Genomic DNA, 18,248 nt, shown 5'->3' on the forward strand with positions numbered 1-18,248 from the left:
GTTAGCGAAGCCATAATTTTCGTTTCAACAAAAAATAAATTTGTATTATAAAAAATATGCTCAACAAAAAATTTTATACATATATATATATATATATATATATATATATATATATATATATATATATATATATATATATATATATATATATATATATATATATATATATATATATATATATATATATATATATATATATATATATATATATATATATATATATATATATATATATATATATATATATATATATATATATATATATCTATTATATAAAATTCTCTTGTAACGGTGTTTGTAGTACTACTCCTCCGAAACTAGCCAAAAGATGCAAATAAAATTATTTTTAGAATATTCTGTAGGCATGCGAATCGGTTTATATCGAATAAAAACAACACAAAGTCGCATCAGTTGTCCGTTATAATTAAATTTGTAGTTTTTTGAATGAAATAAAAGTCATGGCTTCCATTTTTTTGAGATTTTTTTTTCCTTTGGGCGATTTGTTTTTCGTCTCCAAGGTCGAGGCGTCGCGAGCAGACGTCGTTAGAGGATAGTAACCATTGCATAGCATACTGATCAGTGAGAATATTTTGGCGCGTATTTCTCAACCAAGCATATTTTCAATGCAAGTGGTGGCGATATGAAGCCTTGATGTGATTTTTTTGTTCTTGATTCCTAGCTCATTTCTACAGCACATGGTTATGAATGACGCCAAGATGTGACTCAGGTTGACATTTTGCTGATCGAAAAAAACATATAATATTTGTTTTGCCAAAATCTGAAATTGAAAAGTCAGGCATCCATTTTTAGAGAATTTTCTTTTCTTCGAGGGGTTTGTTTTTCGTCTGCATGGGCGAGGCGTTGCTAGCAAACGTCGTTACACGATAATAGTAATCAAAGCATAGGTACTGTTCATTGATCGCTGGAAAGATTTAAAAATTAGGCGCCTATTTCTCAACCAAGTACCTATATTTCTTATGCACGTGGGGGCGATATGCAATCTAGATGTGTTTTTTTTTCTTGCTTATTTTATTTGTACACAGCACATGGTAAGAAATGACGCCTAGATATGACACGGATTGATATTTTATCGATCGAATCAAAACCATATAAACGATTTCAAATAATAAAACCATTTTTAATTCGTGTTAATTTAAGTAGTTAATTGTTGTCCAAAAAATATGAATTTTATACAGATAAATATGAAATAATGCTATGTAATGTTATGATACTTTGCGGACGTTTGAAAATAAGAAATTGGGAAGCTTTACAATCAATTTCGTATAATCCAATACGCCTAGAATGCTAGACACATAAACTAAACAAGAGCCTATTCTATTCTATTTTGTATATTTATAGAGGATTTTAACCAACTTGGTCATTCGTCCTCTCAACAAGAGTCTGTTCTTTGAAATAGATTAGATAGGATTGAAGTTTTAAAAAGTCGAATGAACTATTTGATTTTTTGCAAACGTAAATTCAAGTCATCAATAAAATAATCTACTTTTTAATAACAACAAGTGAGGATATGCATTTTCCGGAAGAATTTTCAATTGAGAAAGTAGACTAGAGCAAGTGCAAACTTTCAACTTTTACAAAAAATGTATAAATTATTTCTACATCTAAAAATGGTTGGGCCCAAAAACAAAATTTGATTAAATAAACTCTTTTTTTTTTAAATCATTCACCAAAAAACTGTTTACACGTTTACTGTTTGTTTACACACAATTCAAGTACAAACTTAACATGAAAAGTGTTTTTTGTTTTACATATTTTGGCTATATAGAAGAGACTTTTGATTCACTTTTTTGTTGAAAAGTTTTTTTGTGATTGATATTCCAGGGGCTGCTGATTTTTATGATGAACTTTTAATATGACCTGAAAGTGTTAAAAATAATATTAATTCCTGTAATTTCTTAAGTGGAATAAGTGAAAACGCGCCATTTGGCTATGAAACATCTACAATTCAAGAATTTTATCTCCAAAATAGCCAGAAAGGATATCCCGAGTGTTGAATCTGAAGCGGATATTTAACATTATTATATAGGTCTTTGTAAATCAAGGTCTTTTTGTTGAACAGCATTCAGTGACCTATGTGTTTTCACTTGCCCCAATAAATGGGACAAATGTATACTTCGATATTCCTTTTTGTCAACATAACAATTTTTTTTTTGAAAATATAACTTTTTTCAGAGAATATGAAAGTTGAACTGTGGTGATATTCGTAAGGATTTGACCGGTGTTTCATTTTTGAAAATTAAGATTTACAGTAAAAAAGACACATAATTTTTATTAACCCTTCGTTTCATAAAGTTACAAATTTGCAACAATTTATGTATGAAAATTGAAAAATCGTATTTTATTTTAATTTTATTTCTTGATATCTGATGTAGGGGAGATGAGGGCATAACGAGCACCCGAGGCATAATGAGAACTACGCTTTTCTACGAAAGTGCGTATTTTCTTGAATAAATTTTCATGAGGGTTTGTTTTGTACTTCCTATAGTATTAATTTTTCACAAAAAAAAGGAATCTCCTTATCATCTTTACAGAGATATTTAAAAAAAACTAGCTTGGTTCTCAAGTTACGAAAATATTATAATTTTTGAGCACCACGAAATAAGCTCTTATGATCTTAAAATAACCTTGATCTATAATGTATGCACTGCAACATGATGTACACATTGTTTCTCAATTTTTACCATCAAAAAATTTTTGATTTTTCACTTTAATCAATTTTAAAACACGTTTTTACTTAAATTTGTTGACTAGGGGCATAAAGAGCACCATATTATCGAGGCATAATGAGCATTTTCTGCCGTAGAATCTAGCAGCGAATTAAAATTGATTTATAGCGCCACACCTTGACTAGTTTTCATCCGACAATTTAGCCTATTGGTAAGGTGTCGGAGAGGTAATCAAAAGACTAGAGTTAGATTTCTGTTCGAGGTGATTTTTTTCCATTCACAATTCATGATCGATTTTTTTTATTGTTACATTATACGGCTAGTAGCATCATCCTCCGAACAAAGCACTTAATGTATGAGCGTGCGTGAATTGTTTGTATACTACAAACAGATCTAGATTATTTTGTTATTGCTTTGTTTGATGAATCTACGACTCACCTGACTTCATCGAATTGAATTCGCTGCTAGATTCCCCGGCAAAAACGCACATCTTGCTCTGATTAATGGTGCTCATACTGCCTCAGGGGGGGGTTCTCATTATGCCTCCACAGTGGCTGGTTTTCAGCTTTTGGCAAATTTTTTTAAAATGCATTTTTTAACGTTTTCATCTAGTTTTTCACGTTTCAGCCCGTTAGGGAATAGGCTTTTCAAGTGTCTGAACACGAAACAATAATGTTACCTCCATATTATAGCTATTTTCTATGGTTAAATAACCGTTTTCCTTAAGGTGGCCATTATGCCCCCATCTCCCCTACACATCATTTCTAACTGTTTAAAATAATTTTAAAAGAAAAATAAAAAATCATGTAACGAAGGATTAAGGTTTTGTTTACATGATAATATCCAGGAAACAAAATGAATTCATGAAACCATCGAAGCCTGAACAGATTATTTCTTTTCGATGTATTAAATTTAAGAAAAATCTGCTTTTCAATAAATCTTAAAAATATAACGTAATCCTAAATGAAATCGCAGATCACCACCAACAATGTTCAGGAAATTTTGAAATCAGAACTGCTCCAATAAAAATCTTTAAAATAATGGGTGAATATATCTAAACATATGTTTTCCTCTTTTCAAAACCAATCGTTTCTTTGATTTATTGGGTTAAAGTTCAAAGGAATTAATTTGCATTTTTTGGTTGAATAAAAAAAAAGAAATTTGCAATACACAAAATCGCCAGATTTAATGCCATGACAAGTGCTGTTTTGGAACACTTTAAGTTGAAATGTGTAAAGTCTATAACTTAAGTATCAGGCGAATCTTTTTGGAAATGATTTTGGTGAAAATATGGATTTTAATTCAAACTGCTTCGAAGGATGAGGATGGTGTTTAAAAAGCTGTTTGAAAATGGTTAGTAAAAAATCTTTTCTTATGTTTTTTTTTTATTTCTTCAGCTCTAAAAAATACACCATTCAAAGCTAATTGGGAGATGAAAGCGCTGCGCTAGGCAAAACATTCGGCAAATACTCAAAAAATTGTCCCGATATTAAAAACAATATAACAAAACGGAATAAATCTACTAAATGGAATACAGCAAATGAAACATACATATTATCACCATACAGTTATTTATTGAACAAGTTACAAAAATTGGATATTAAAAGACCCGTTGAGTTTAAATTCTTTGGTTTAATTTTGATAGAATTGAGCGGGACGATTCGAGTAAAGGGAAAGAAGGGAAATGTAAAGAAAACTAGGAAAAATAGAAAATGGACGCCAAATTGAACATGGTAAGACGAAGTTTACCGGGTCTGCTAGTATATATATATATTTGTGCGGTCATATTTTATTTTCTAGTTATGTAATTTGTTTCAGTTTCAACATGTTCCAACATGATTTTAGAAAAAAAAAATCATTTATAAATATTTTTATTTTTTTTTATATTATTTTGAAACAAATTTATTGAAATTTAAACTTTTTTATAGTTGAGATTGAATTTTGGAATTTGTGATGCACACTATTTTACTTTTTTTTTGGTTCGATTATAGTCGTTTCAACATCTTTATGTCATTCAATGAAGCAGATGGCAAACAGTCATTGAAAAACTTATCCGGACAGAGCAACTGAAATCGATGGTTTCTCTTGGGCTCGAACTCATGGACATCGGCTCAGGAAGCAACTGACTTGTCAACTGAGCTATATCACAAGTTCCAAACTATTTTACTCAATTGTGTAAATTTAATACAGTATGAATTGCGTTTTGAAATGTTTTTTCAGTTCAGTGAGCTCTTAACGTACGTAGGAACATTTAAAACAATTTTTAATCTAAAGGAAGAAAATATAGTAAAAAAAAATCTTTAATAAATCTCTATCAAAATCTGTGCCGAAATAAAACAAGTAGAACTGAATGACTTTTTAAACTGGTTTTAAAGTTTTTAAAACAACTCTTCAAATATGAATGCCATCGAAATTAACGAGAATTTTGCAAAAGCTTTCTCATGTGATAACGTAAGAACCAATTATGCAATGGCCAGTAGTCACCTGAATAGATTCTTTTTTCAAGATGTAACTGTAGACCAAATATGCGCTGTTTGCTATAAAATCTAATGCAATAAGACTCGACAATATTCATTTAAGATTTATGAAATTTATATGGCCGTTCATTGTTCAACCTATCACACATATTTTTAACGAACTCATTCTTACTACAAGTTTTACAAGTGAATGGAAAGATATCGAAGATTATACTCATAAGCAAAAACCCGGAAAACACTTTAGAGAACAATGTGAAAAGAACGGGCCCTAAAATTGACCGCTGAGGTACACCAGATGTAACTGGTACAAACCGCAAGTATACTCTTTTATTAAATAAGCTCGAGATCTACCGTTTAGATAAGATTTAAGCAAATTGGCAGCATTTATTGAGAATCCATAATAATTTATCAGTTTGTTATAGAGTAACTTATGAGAAATCGTATCACCTTTTGAATAATCAAGCATAATCAGAATAACTGAATTTTCTTTATCTAGCACAACCCCAACATCATCGATAATCTTTAGCATCGCTGTATTGTACTGTGTTTTTCTCTATAACTAGATTGAAAATGACTGAGTAGATTATAAACGTTAACGTGACTGCACAGTTGTTGCTTGATTACCACCTTGATCCACCTACTGTTTTATAGCATTGCGAGCTAAATATATTTGCAGACAGTGTTCAACTGTACTTCAATGGTAGTGACTGCAATGTAGAAGTAATCACAAGTAAGATTAATGAAGACTTATCAAGAGTCAGTAAATGGTCTTCAAAGAACATGCTTTAACTCAATCCCTCCAAAACTTGTGCCATAATATTCAACAAAACTTGTATTTTTTCCAAAGTTTTGCGTTAAATAATCTTCCTATAGTTTTTGTAGACACAGGCATAAGTTTGGGCTTCCGATTTTAGTCAAATTATCAGTGGTGTTAAAACCCCTGGTTTTTGCTATAAAATGAACCCACCAGAAAACTTCTTCGCTCGAACGCCCATGAATTCTTTGACAAGTATAATTTTTGACAAGCTAGAACACATCACAAAAAACCACATTTTTTCTGAAAGATCTCGAGCAAGGGTGAAATATTTTCTGTTGAAACTAGTTGAAGTTAGTGATCTTTATTTCGTTATATTTGAGGATTTTCTCAGGATATATTACACTTCAATTCGTGAGTAATCATGCAAAATACCACCAATTGATTATTCCTAATTAAATATTTTCCTACTTAGAACTAAGTTTTCGAGCTTAACCATACCACGTTGTTTCTGCAAGTCATTTTTGGCCACCTCCATAAAAGCAGTGGAAAAGTAGCGAATCCGGAATACCGGAATAAGTAAGTTGGCTAAAAAAGTGCATAATTTCATTTGTTAATCTTTCATAATTCTTAAAATTAGGAAACTGCTTTTTCCGACAAACACGCACTAAACACAGAACACTTAAAATTGTACAAGGAAACTAAAATTGTAGTTATTAATACACATTTAAAATATTTACGATCACTAATTATATACAATAAAATTTACAGTTTGAGCTGCTGTATAACAAGCTGCTACGAAAAATAGTTTTCGTTCTACAATTCCGAACAAGTGGAATGCTACTTTAAAAACACAATGTGGAAAAATGTACAATATATTGCGTTCTTTACGCAGAGTGACTCTATAGTAAGCATTGAAACAAAAATTCGACTCTTTCAAAGCTTGATTCATCCACATTTTTTTCAATATGTGATTTCCTGATGCTACAAGCTTCAGCGCAAATGTTTCATAGATTACGTGTCGCATTTAACTCTTGTGTTCGCTATGTTTTCTCATCTCCAGTGTCATCTTATCGACTGTTCATTGGAAAATTTTATTAAGTTGAGATATTGAATGTTGCTCTATAAGTTTATCGACAGTAAAACCACTGACCATACTGACTTGACACTCGATTTCGTTTTCTGGATAATTTTTCCAATAGTACGCAATGTCGATTCCAGAGTGCGCATCGATCGATTCGAAGAAATGCTATCCCAGTTAGGAAAAGCCACCCAGCTTTAAAAATAAAACAGGCAATTTCTACGATAAAATCGGGCTAAACAGGACCATTTTTCCTACAGGGCATTTTTTGTCAAATTTTTCAGGTTCGCCACCTGCCGTCGGTATTGCGAACCTGCAAAATCTGACATCGAAAAATTAGACAGAAAATGGTTGAAGTGTTGTTCTAAGTGTCATGTCAGTGTGGTCAGTGGTTAAACTCCAGGAAATACATTCGCAAGAAGTACTCGGTCAAGAAAATTAGTAATATTACGCACGCACCGCAAAATACGGCGATTCATTTTTGGTAAAAGGTGTTTCTTTTTGGAACTCATTACCTTATGATGTGACAATAAAAAAAAAATGAAGAAGTTTCAAGAAAAAGATGTTTTGAGCATTTAAGTGTTTAACTAATTGAAAAATTAAAAACTGTAAAAGGGGCTTGTGATATAGCTCAGTTGGCAAGTCTGTTGTCTCCTGAGCCGATGTCCGCGAGTTCGAGCCCAAGAGTACACAAGTTCGAACACAGTTGTACCGGATAAGTTCTTCAATAACGATCCGCAAACTGCAACGTTGATAAAAGTCGCGAATGCCATAAAGATGGTAAAACGACTATAATCGAAACAAAAAAACTGTAAAAGTTGTATTGTATTCGTTAACCCTGATTCTATATACCATAAACATACTGTTGTAACAATTAAATAAGATGTAAGTCTTATGTTACAGAAACGAAATACAAATCTTTACATTTTTCTGCAACTCCGCGTTTCAACATATTTTGTTTTCAAAACAAACTTTTATTGCATAAAGGCCAGCTTTTCCTACTGAAAAAACAGTGTCAAAAGGTAATAAACAAAAACTACAATCTGTTTCTTTATGTTCAAAAACTTGATTCTAAAGGGTATTTTACACAATTCAGTGTTGAAAAGTGAACATTTCGACACTGAAAACTGTATCCAGAAGTGCTACTTTTCAGCACTAAATTCAGTGTCGACAAGTGCAAACCAACTTATTCGTAAATCTTCTGCCGTTGGCACATGCTGTTATTTGTTGACATGTGCTACTTGTTATTATTAATCATAAATTTTCAAGATAAATATCCAAAATTGCATCAAATTGTGTATGCAACTCGTTGAATAATCGATTTCCATCCCACATTGTAATTATACAACTCGGCAAGGCCCGTTACAAAAATGTACATTTCGTGCTTAAAAAATATAGTTTTTGCAACTTGTTGCATAAATAACTATCTCGTTTCCTATGTTAAATTAATGTTAACCAAATCCAACGACTATTATGACGGGATAAAAACATTAAAACCAACTACAGACTATCTCGCCATTCGTCGCAGAAAAAAGTGCCACCGGGAGTTAAATATCCGTCACGTCGCGTCGCCCTCCTGTAGGTACATGAGCTCAAGACGTTTTCAATTTCCCTCGATGGTTATCAACACAATACACCCGGTGTTGGAGTGCATCCGGATGACACAGTTGAACTGCAGTATTGCGAACAGAGGAAAGACGAACTAGAAAACCCAAAAGCTGCTACTGCAAGTGAATGCAAAACTTTTATTGGCGGTTATTGCACCACGAAGCAGCGAACATTGTCGACGATTTAATGAAGTCGATGTCAACTTGACATGCCGGCTTTGTGGGAACAACTATTTGTTGAGATTTGTTTTGGTTCCCCTGCATTACGAGTTCTGTGTGTCAAGAAATAGATTAAATAAGGGAGAAGGTCTAGAGATTAAAATTTCTATAAGTTCTTCGTTACCTGCATTATTTTGAACTAAGGTACAAAATTCACCTAGTTTAAAAAATAACCGTCAAAATTTATCTTCAAATGTTTGATTCTCAGACTGAATTTATTTCCAATTGAAAACGCGAAAACCCCTTAAGGTGGTTTTATTATTCAAACAATGTGCAAATCCGAGTCATTGAACGAGATTGTTCCAGCGTTTTTCATTATCTGCCTCCATCTTTTAGCTACCAGCCGGTCCCATTGAAAATTTCCCATTCAATTCAAATGAAATCTAACGGGCACATCCTTTTTCGACTTCCTTTGCAGCCCTGTGCATCGCCGAGAAGATGTTCCGGGGAGTCTTTCTCCGAAATTGGTCCCACGACCAGAGGACCTATTTCTTCGAGCGCAAAGTCTTCGTTGTCGTCATCTTCCGCACTCAAGAATAGTGGTAGCTGCAGCAGCAACAACAACAACAATAATTCATGCACCGCTGTTTGCAATGGCGGTTTATCACAACAGCACCATCAACAGCAGCACCTCCAGCAACAGCATCCGTCCTCGGCCGGAGTGACAAATGCAGTTGCCATGAGCCCGGTCATGCAGAAGAATCTTGGGATGCAGCACTACCGGAGTATTGAATGTAAGTTTCCGTTTCTTCTGAGATGTGATGAATATTTTCAAGTAGGTACCTATAGGTGAATCTGTTGATTGCGACCAAAGCGTGCGTGGAGAAAACCAAATTTAAACAATTATGTAGAAACTTGAATACCAAAAATCTTGAATTACCAGAATCATAATAATATTACTTTCATCAGTTTCATTTCAAGTTATCTATACCATGTACGGAAAATTTTACTTCTGGTTTTGGAAAATTTCTCAAGTTCTATATGATACCTTTGAAGCTTAAGGGGTATTATCGCATAGAATTTAATTTCGAGAAAACACGCTTTTTAGTTGATTTATTTGGTCATTTTCCATACATTTTTCGAGAATTTGAATTTTCCTGCCGAACGTAAAGGTATATTGAAAATTCAAAAAATCAGAAAAAAAATATCAAAAATACTATTTAACTAGAAAAACCGTTTGACATTATTAACTCAAAATCGACCATTTTTGCACTTAAACCCCTTTGGCACTGAGGGCCTCATATTAAAGTAAGTTGGCAAATTTCATTAACAAAAACTGTGTATCAAAATTCAAATCTGTTACGACGATTGCTACCTTTGTGGTTTATCTATAGGTGAGGACAAGGGTACCCTTGCACGAGTGTGAGAATCAGTTTTTTCAATGTTTTGACTGCTACGTCACAATCGTTCATGAGCGTCTCGATGTTGGAGTCGCCATTTACCGACGGCATACAATGTTCCATGCAATTTCATAAATCATAATCAAAGCACTCTTTCATTTACGGTTTTTTTCCTGACGCGCAGCACGGCGACGGTATTAGTTCTAAATAATAAACAAGTTCATTTGCGTCCCAAACATTCCTCCTTATAAGTCTCCATGGCTACATTTGGGCGCTTAACACTTGACTCCGTGATAGCGTCGCGTTACGTCCCAATCGTTCACAAACAACTGTATGGATACAACAAACTAATGCCGTTTTCGTTTATCTCCACTCGCGCGGGGCAAAACTTTTTCTGAATAAACAAACAGAATCGTTACCCGGGACGATGCAAATATATGGTTGCTATACTCACCCTTATGCTTACCCCAAACACTGACAATTTTTACGGGGTGCAACCGCCTGCTTGAGGTTCAAATCTCGGGCAAAACTAGTGGACTTCTGAATTAATAACCGAACGTAATAACAGCAGTTAGGGCAAAACCCGTGGGTAACTAGGTTGCCACTGCCAATAAACGAAAACACTATAATACTAAAGTTTTTGGTTGTCCCCACCTATAGATAAACCACATAGGATTGCTACGGGGTTGTGACCGAGGTAAAAGTAAGAACGCGAACGACGTAAACTACTATAAAATAGGTTCTTCTTATACTACTGGTGAAAATATACTTTGTGCGGACGTAATCTAGGTTGTGTTACAATATGGAGTATCCAGGGTCCCAACATCTCCCCTCTGAGTTTAGCCGGTACGAGTCGAACCTCTTCGGAACTCTTCGGGGACGTGAAGATCTTAGTGGCACTCACTTGTACGGCTGATTGTTCTTGGATGGCAGATTGAAATCTTGAAATAGATGTGCTAGTTTCAGAGGATTCGGCTCGGATACGGGTTCCGGAGATGGTGGTATAAGCTAAGATGAAGGTGATGGCTGACGATTCGAGTTCCGACTTGTGAACATCAACCACAGTTTTCTGCGTAGATGATGGCAAAGACTACGGATTCTGTGTTGACACTGGCGAAGATTATGTTGGAAACTTGTTGGTTGAAGGCAAACGTGGGAGGTTCCAAGCATCGAGAAGGATGCTCAGAGGCAAGTTGGTTTTCGGCGCAGTTTCCGGTGACAACCGGGAACCAGTTCCACTTATTCATGGCTTATATTTTAGCAAAAACGAGTTCGCAAAGGATCTTTGCGAGTGGAGGTCTTTATAGTAAGGTGATCGATCTGGTTCCGGCGGCGCGGCGGTAGTAGTTTGATTCCATACTAGTTTGAAATTGATCTGTCAAACATTGCTTCGGCTGGAGATTTCCCGTCTGGTGCCGATGGGTTTGGTGTGCTTCGATTGATTAGAAGGAAGATGACCAATGGTTCTCGGACGATTGTCCTTGTCTCCTTTTCTGGTTGCACCTTGAACGTATCTACAAAGCGTTCCACCTGACCGTTGCTTTGTGGAGGGATGATGCTGTTTTCCAAGCAGAACGTTTGAAACTCTTCACTGGTAAATTGAGTTCTACTATCGCTGACGTGTGTAGTTCGCATACCCATTCGAGCAAACGGATATTTCAGAATGCGAATTGTTGAGATGGATGTCATACGATGTGTTTCAACAATTCAGGCCACTTGGTGAAGGCGTCGATGACCAACAGGTAGTATTTTCTATCCAAACGTCCAGCATAGACGTGAACCCTTCCGCATGGCTTGCTCGGAATCGGCCACAGTGACGGTTTCGAAATTGGAGCGGATTTTTAAGCAACGGCACAATTTCGACACGACTTGACATAGGAGATTACAACGGAATCTAACCCTGGCCAGTAAACGTCCGAAAGAGCTATCGCCTTTATTCGCTGGAAACCCATGGTTGATTTGGTTCAGGCGATGTTTGCAAAACTCCGATGGAATGACCAAACGATCGCTGAACATTATGCACCCTTGGCAGAGACTGAGTGTGTCTTAGTGCGATCGTATAATGGTTTGAGTTTCGAGTCTAGTAAGGCCTTTAAGAAAGGGGCCAGCTTTTTTTTGTGTATTGGTACACTCGCTTCAATACGAGATCTTTTTGAGTTGCAGTTTCGACAAGCCTAAAACTCAAGGGAAGAACCTTCAATAGGACCGAAAAAGGCATGACCCCCGCCATAACATCAGCAGCTACCGAGGACACTGTTCGGTATGCGCTGATAACTCGCAGAGCTTTTGTAGATTACACTGCCTATTCAAGGCTGTCGCGCCGCACCGCAAAATGGACGAGGTCACACTCGTCAGGATTCTTCTTCTGCTGCAGCGACGAGTTGTTCGACAAGGCCCGTGAGGAGGCTGCTGTCGCCATTGCCACTCTTTTACAGGCGTAGTCGACGTGGGCCGTAAAGCTCAGCCGGTTGTCGATCATCACCCCGAGGTGTTTAATCGCAGGCTTGGATTCGATCGCGCAAGGTGCAGCTGCAATAGTCCCTGATTGTGCTGAAATCAGGTTTGTGATCAGCTCCATCTCGGTCTTGTGGTGAGCCAGACGCAAGCTCTTGGAGCGCATCCAACTGGACCTCTCCGGTTAATGGGCCCAATGCCAGGGCCAGGGCCCATCGTTGAAGTCGGTTGGAGGGGTAAACCGATATGCCCTACTTGCTACCGCAGATGCTGAGGGGGGCATGGTTAGTTTGAAGGCGAAATCTTCGACCGAACAACATCTTGTGAAACTTTGTTACAGCAATTATAATCGCGAGCCCCTCACTGTGTTAACATAAAGTTGGAGGTTAATTTTTTTTTTAAATTTGTTCAAAGATGCCAAGATGCCAAAGAAGGCATTCTGGAGTCCAGGCAAATTTAGCTCCATCTTTCAAAAGTTCTACCAGAGGGAATCGCAACCGATCTTCGGATGCCGATTTCGCTGACCTGAACGACCGAGTAACTGGCGTACCTATTGAATTTACGAAATGCGGCTCCTGTCAGCTAAGTCCAAGATGGCAGCCCCATCGCGGGATAGGGACTTTAGGCTAACAACCTACTGCTCCCAATTCATAAAATGACCGACCTGGAACTTTGGCGACGACTTTTAGCATGAAAACACGGACACGAATTGGAACTTGGAACGTTTTAACCCTTGCCCAACAAGGCAAGCTGGCTCAACCTGCTAGAGAAGCTAGCCGCCTCAAGCTTGAAATTATGGAAGTAAGCGAAGTCCGTTGCCCTAACGCTGGAGAACTCAAGACACAGGATCGGCGGGGGATTATAGTTTCTGCTGCTCAAATTTGACACAAGATTCATTTATGCGGCAAACATAGGAGGTGTAGCCCTGATTTAGTTTTTTCTTCAGAGGTAGGCAACGGTGACGACAATTGAGCACGGATTCAGTGGAACCGAAAATGGCTTTTAGTTTGTCCAATGTCTCTGTGAAGTTAAAATCCTTTAGTTGCCTAGGGAGGATGAAACTTACGTTGCACTCATGCTCCGCTGCTCCAGGTTTTCCCATGAGCAGGCGAACTTTTGCTGGATCATCAAGCCTTGCAGCATCTTTTTCGAAGAGATCATCGTACCTCCTAGACCACGTGGCGAAGGTTTGCTCAATGGGTCGAAACGGAATTCCTTCACGTTGTTCGCCAAAGAGTCGAGAATGATTTCCGGGTTGGAGGGCACCTGAACGTTGATGGATAACAGGGCGTTTCGGAATTGTGTCAGTTGTGTTGTTGCTGCTGGAGCATTTGGGTCGTGTAAGCTTGCTGTTGTTGGAGAAGTTGGGCGAAGTACGGATCCGACGGGATCGAGCGTGGCTGCTGTTGTTGACCATGGTGACCAAATATCGACTGCTGGGAATGATTTTGTCTTCCGTGGTGTTGCGGGCAGGATTTTAGAGCTTCTCCAGCGTTTGTGAATTCCGAAGGCAGATTGAGGTTATTGTTCTCCATAGTGCACCGATATTTCCGCGTGGCGACGCGCCTCTTAACACATTAAGGACCGCTAAGAAATCTAAGCCGTTCAACACCAAAATTCGGGATACTTTATCTTAGAAATTACGGGACAAAATTTTACAAAATTAGTTTCTTTGATTTACTAGAAGTGTTGTGTACAGTTCTGTAGAATCAAGTTCTATTATAAGATTCATAACAATTGAGTTATCCTTTTTAGTGTAGGATAGAAGCGGCAATAAAATAAAAAACCGAGTAATCTCGTATTTCGTCCGCAATGTGTAAAGTGAAGATTATTTCGCTAAATTTTCACTAAATCTCTTAATTTTCACTTACTCGTCGCCACTGTTACGACATTTGTTACGGTGTTGTGACCGAGGTAAAAGTAAGAACGCGAACGACGTAAACTGCGATAAATACTTCTTTTACCTACTGGTAAAATATACTTTGTGCGGACGTAATATAGGCTGTATTACAATATAGAGATTTCAATCCCTACTAACTATTTTGCTGATGTGGCTTTAGCAGGTCTGCAAGCACTGTTGCCAACCGTGAGCACAGTGCACTGCTGTGGCGTATCCAGATTCCCAACAAAATCGAAGTTCATAGGAGTCAAAATATAATATTCCAAAACAATACTATGACATTCATGATATACCTAATAACTCCACAAAAATATCTGATGAGCCTATAAACATTCTTTTTTGAGTTGATCCTCTTTGTTTTTAATCCGATTTCAACTCACTTCTGGATCCTTTAGGTAATCTTGAATGATTTAATACTTAGAGCAGGAAAAAAAAGCTTAAGTACAAAACTCATAAGCGACACATTGGTACTTAAGTCTTTTTTGATTGTATTCAGTATTATTTTATTTATTGTCGGACTCTAGACTGTATGCGATATTGTCTTTATACTCATATTTTGCAATTTTCTAATTAGCCCCCTCGCCTCGACAACGTTGTCGCATCCGAACAAATCCCTGGCTCACAACCTTGGATGGCTCTATGACAAACGGTTCTACCCACAAAAGCAAGGACCAGGATTCCGGATCGACCTCATCTGGCATTAAGTCAAGCAGTGGCACCGACGACAATAAGAAGGATTCAAAGTATACTAGTGTTCACGTTCTAGGAATCATTTTTTTTAAAGATTATCTTTAATTTCTAGAAAACTCAATGCCCTATCCGACAGCGATTCCAGTTCCTCAACGGAGAAGGTAGTCAGCAAAAAGCTACTCACTCCGAGGGGATCCAAAAAGATGATTGGCCTAAGCGATGTTTCCCGGCTGGACAGCAAGGCAACAACCTTTTGCTCGAACCTGGATAGTGACGAAGACGCCACGCTGAACGAGATGATGGGAAAGTTTGACGAAAGTTACCACTATGAGAAAGAGACTGATATACTGAGGTAAATGTTCAACTTTCTCTTAAAAATTAAATGTACTAACAATTTTTTTACAGTTGTAGCGACTCGGATCCTACGGATTGTCCATCGGACATTGACACTGGTCAGGATGCAGGGGATGAATGCGACACTGACGACCTGCTCGATTTGGACTTCATCGACACGGGATCGGTACAGGAAGTCATCGATAAAGAAAACTACAAACATACCGGCAGTTGTTCCTATCATAACTTCCCCGAGCGACGTTCCTCTTCACGGCACAAAAGTCGAAGTAAACGTAACAGTGAAAGCGGAGGTTCTAAGAGACGCAAAAAATTGGTCAGAACTAGGAAGAAGACCGCTGATGGTGGGAATGGAATGTCGGCGAGTGGAAGTTTAAGCATAAGTCGAGGTTGTCGAAGTCTTGGCGGAACTCCTATGACATCCAGAAGAAACCAATCGGAAGAGAGGACACCAACAAATAGCTCTCCGTTGGGTAATCGATGTAATTCGTTGACATTCACTGAGCTACATTCTTTGCAAAGTCGATACTTAGCGATATCTGAAAGTGAGAAAGCGCTTTTGAAAGCTGATCTGGAGGCAGATGTCAAATACAAACAGTTGATTCATGAAGCAGAGTCAATATTGTTTTCTATGAAAACAAACAGCACCAAAGAGTTGAGAGATGTCAAGGAACCACCTGCCGCAATCTGTAGTCCGAGAAGAATTTGCAATCCTCCTGCTAACAAACGTGTTGAAATGCTTCGTAATTGTGAAGCAGATCTTAAACGGGAGTTGGCTAAGACTTGTTCGCAGAAGTGCTCTGAAAACGGCATCGATCTGAACCCAATTGAGGGTGTTATTGTAAACAAACGTCTCGAGGTAATCCGTTACGAGACATCTATCTCTGCTCCGAACAGCCCGAAAAATACACGAGTAATTCCTCGTAAGACCCACGTAACTAATTTCATCAGCCAGAATCACTGTCCCGAAATTGGAAAGCGCCAATGTGACCATGAAAACGACCTCAAGAGTGCCAAAACATCTTCACAATCTGTGGCCTACGATCGAAACATTGTTCCTCCCAGATCCCCCGTCATTGTTAGAAGAAGATTCCGCAGTCAGAGTCCCAAACAAGATCTGGTATCTGATTCGGACTCGGACGATCTAAGCCGAAACCTGGACAAAAACCACTGCAAGAACAAATCCAACAAAGAGAACGTCTCGAACCGGAAGAGTATTACAGGGAAACAGTTGAACAACTTCCGGCACACGATACATGCTCCATCGGGAACTAATTCCGGGGTCGATGACCCCAGGGCTGTTGTCTATTCGGGTTCACTGAACGAGAGTGAGCTGAAACAGCGCAGCATGCACAAAAGTCCGCTAATGTCGTTCCGATCCGTGGATATCGGGAACAAGTTGACCGAGGACAGTTACTGTCCACAGAGTGAACCCCTGAAGCGGAAAATCTATACGTGCAGTTCGACGTTCGAGAAAATTCAGCGAAGTTTGGATGCAGATCCAGGTGAGTTTTTTCATTTTCTAAATGTTATTTTTGGGGTTTTAAGCCTTTTGGGTGTGTACCTCCCACGTAAGATATTTCTTACGAAGCAGCCATTCAGATTCTACAGAAATCTGGAACGATTTCCTGAGATCCGAATTAAGCTCTGTTGACTGGAAATAAATTCTGACCTTAGAGTCATTAGACTTAATAAAAATTTATGAGACATAATTCGGATTGAGTAACTTAATCCTTGAAAGTTATTCTAAAATCTAAATTCTGATTGAAATATTTTTTTAATTTATTTTCAAAGTAAAAATAAATATTATTTTATCGACTCATCCTAGCAACTTATCGTTTTCTTACACGCTCTCTCACTTCAGAACTCTCGAAAAAAGCTCTCCTTCATCGAATCTCTCTGCTCCGTCGTGAGCGGCAAGCAAAGTCAAAGCTCGAAAGCTCTTGCTCTGTCGATAATTCGGGACACGAACCAGCCGTAGCTGCCGGTCGAACTCAAACGCCGCTAGCCGACAGGGGAAGCTCGGAGCAGATTCAGCAAACGCTTGCAGCAAACGGTTCACTGGACGCGGAAACGGCCAAGCAACGACTTATTATGAGCACGCTGGCCGATATCAAGCGAAGTCTAGAGGATCAGAGCGTCGAGTTGAATGAGCTCAACGATTCCGACAATTAGATTGGTGCAGGTTTGTAATTATAGGTGACAAAATAACGCATAATACTCGATATGGTTCAGAGTCTATTCGCGATTTTACTTCTCTGAATTTCTGACATCCCTAGGAGCTCGTATGTGATCGTTAAGTTTATCGGTGTAAGTTGACTTCCGTTTCGTTGTGATTTCTCCTACATTCCGTATTACTATACTATTTAAGCTGAAATTTTGAGCAGAGTTTCACGTGATAACAAAACTAGATTAAATATTGGATGATTGTAACGATTGAATCGATGCATTTTTCTTTGTGGAAATTGGATTCATTGGATTTTATTTTTTAAAATAATGATTCACTCAAATTATAAAAACCCTCCGTGAAAGAATAAAGTTTTTTTTGGGAGAGATTTTCAACCTATTGGAGGATTCATCCCAGGAAAAAATAAAAGAGTGAAGCTAATCGAACTTACCTTAATCTAATTAGTAACCAACAGAACTAGTCGACCATTCTTATTGCAATCGAAATACCTTAAAAAACAA

At 37.6% G+C, this 18,248-nt stretch overlaps 1 protein-coding gene across 3 annotated transcripts in view; it reads left to right on the forward strand.

The window, feature by feature from the left end:
* LOC129751298 (uncharacterized protein DDB_G0283357) overlaps positions 1 to 17,801 on the forward strand; it is a 361,153-nt gene extending 343,352 nt beyond the window's left edge. For all 3 annotated transcript variants that reach the window (XM_055746721.1, XM_055746723.1, XM_055746724.1), the window contains 5 exons: positions 9,244 to 9,559; positions 15,094 to 15,262; positions 15,322 to 15,561; positions 15,615 to 17,065; positions 17,425 to 17,801. In XM_055746721.1, coding sequence (XP_055602696.1) covers positions 9,244 to 9,559; positions 15,094 to 15,262; positions 15,322 to 15,561; positions 15,615 to 17,065; positions 17,425 to 17,735 — 2,487 coding nt within the window. In that variant the 3' untranslated portion in view covers positions 17,736 to 17,801. The remainder of the gene's footprint in view (positions 1 to 9,243; positions 9,560 to 15,093; positions 15,263 to 15,321; positions 15,562 to 15,614; positions 17,066 to 17,424) is intronic.
* Positions 17,802 to 18,248: the final 447 nt, after the last annotated feature.

The sequence above is a fragment of the Uranotaenia lowii genome, chromosome 3, assembly GCF_029784155.1.
Source record: "Uranotaenia lowii strain MFRU-FL chromosome 3, ASM2978415v1, whole genome shotgun sequence".
Taxonomy (NCBI): Eukaryota; Metazoa; Arthropoda; class Insecta; order Diptera; family Culicidae; genus Uranotaenia; species Uranotaenia lowii.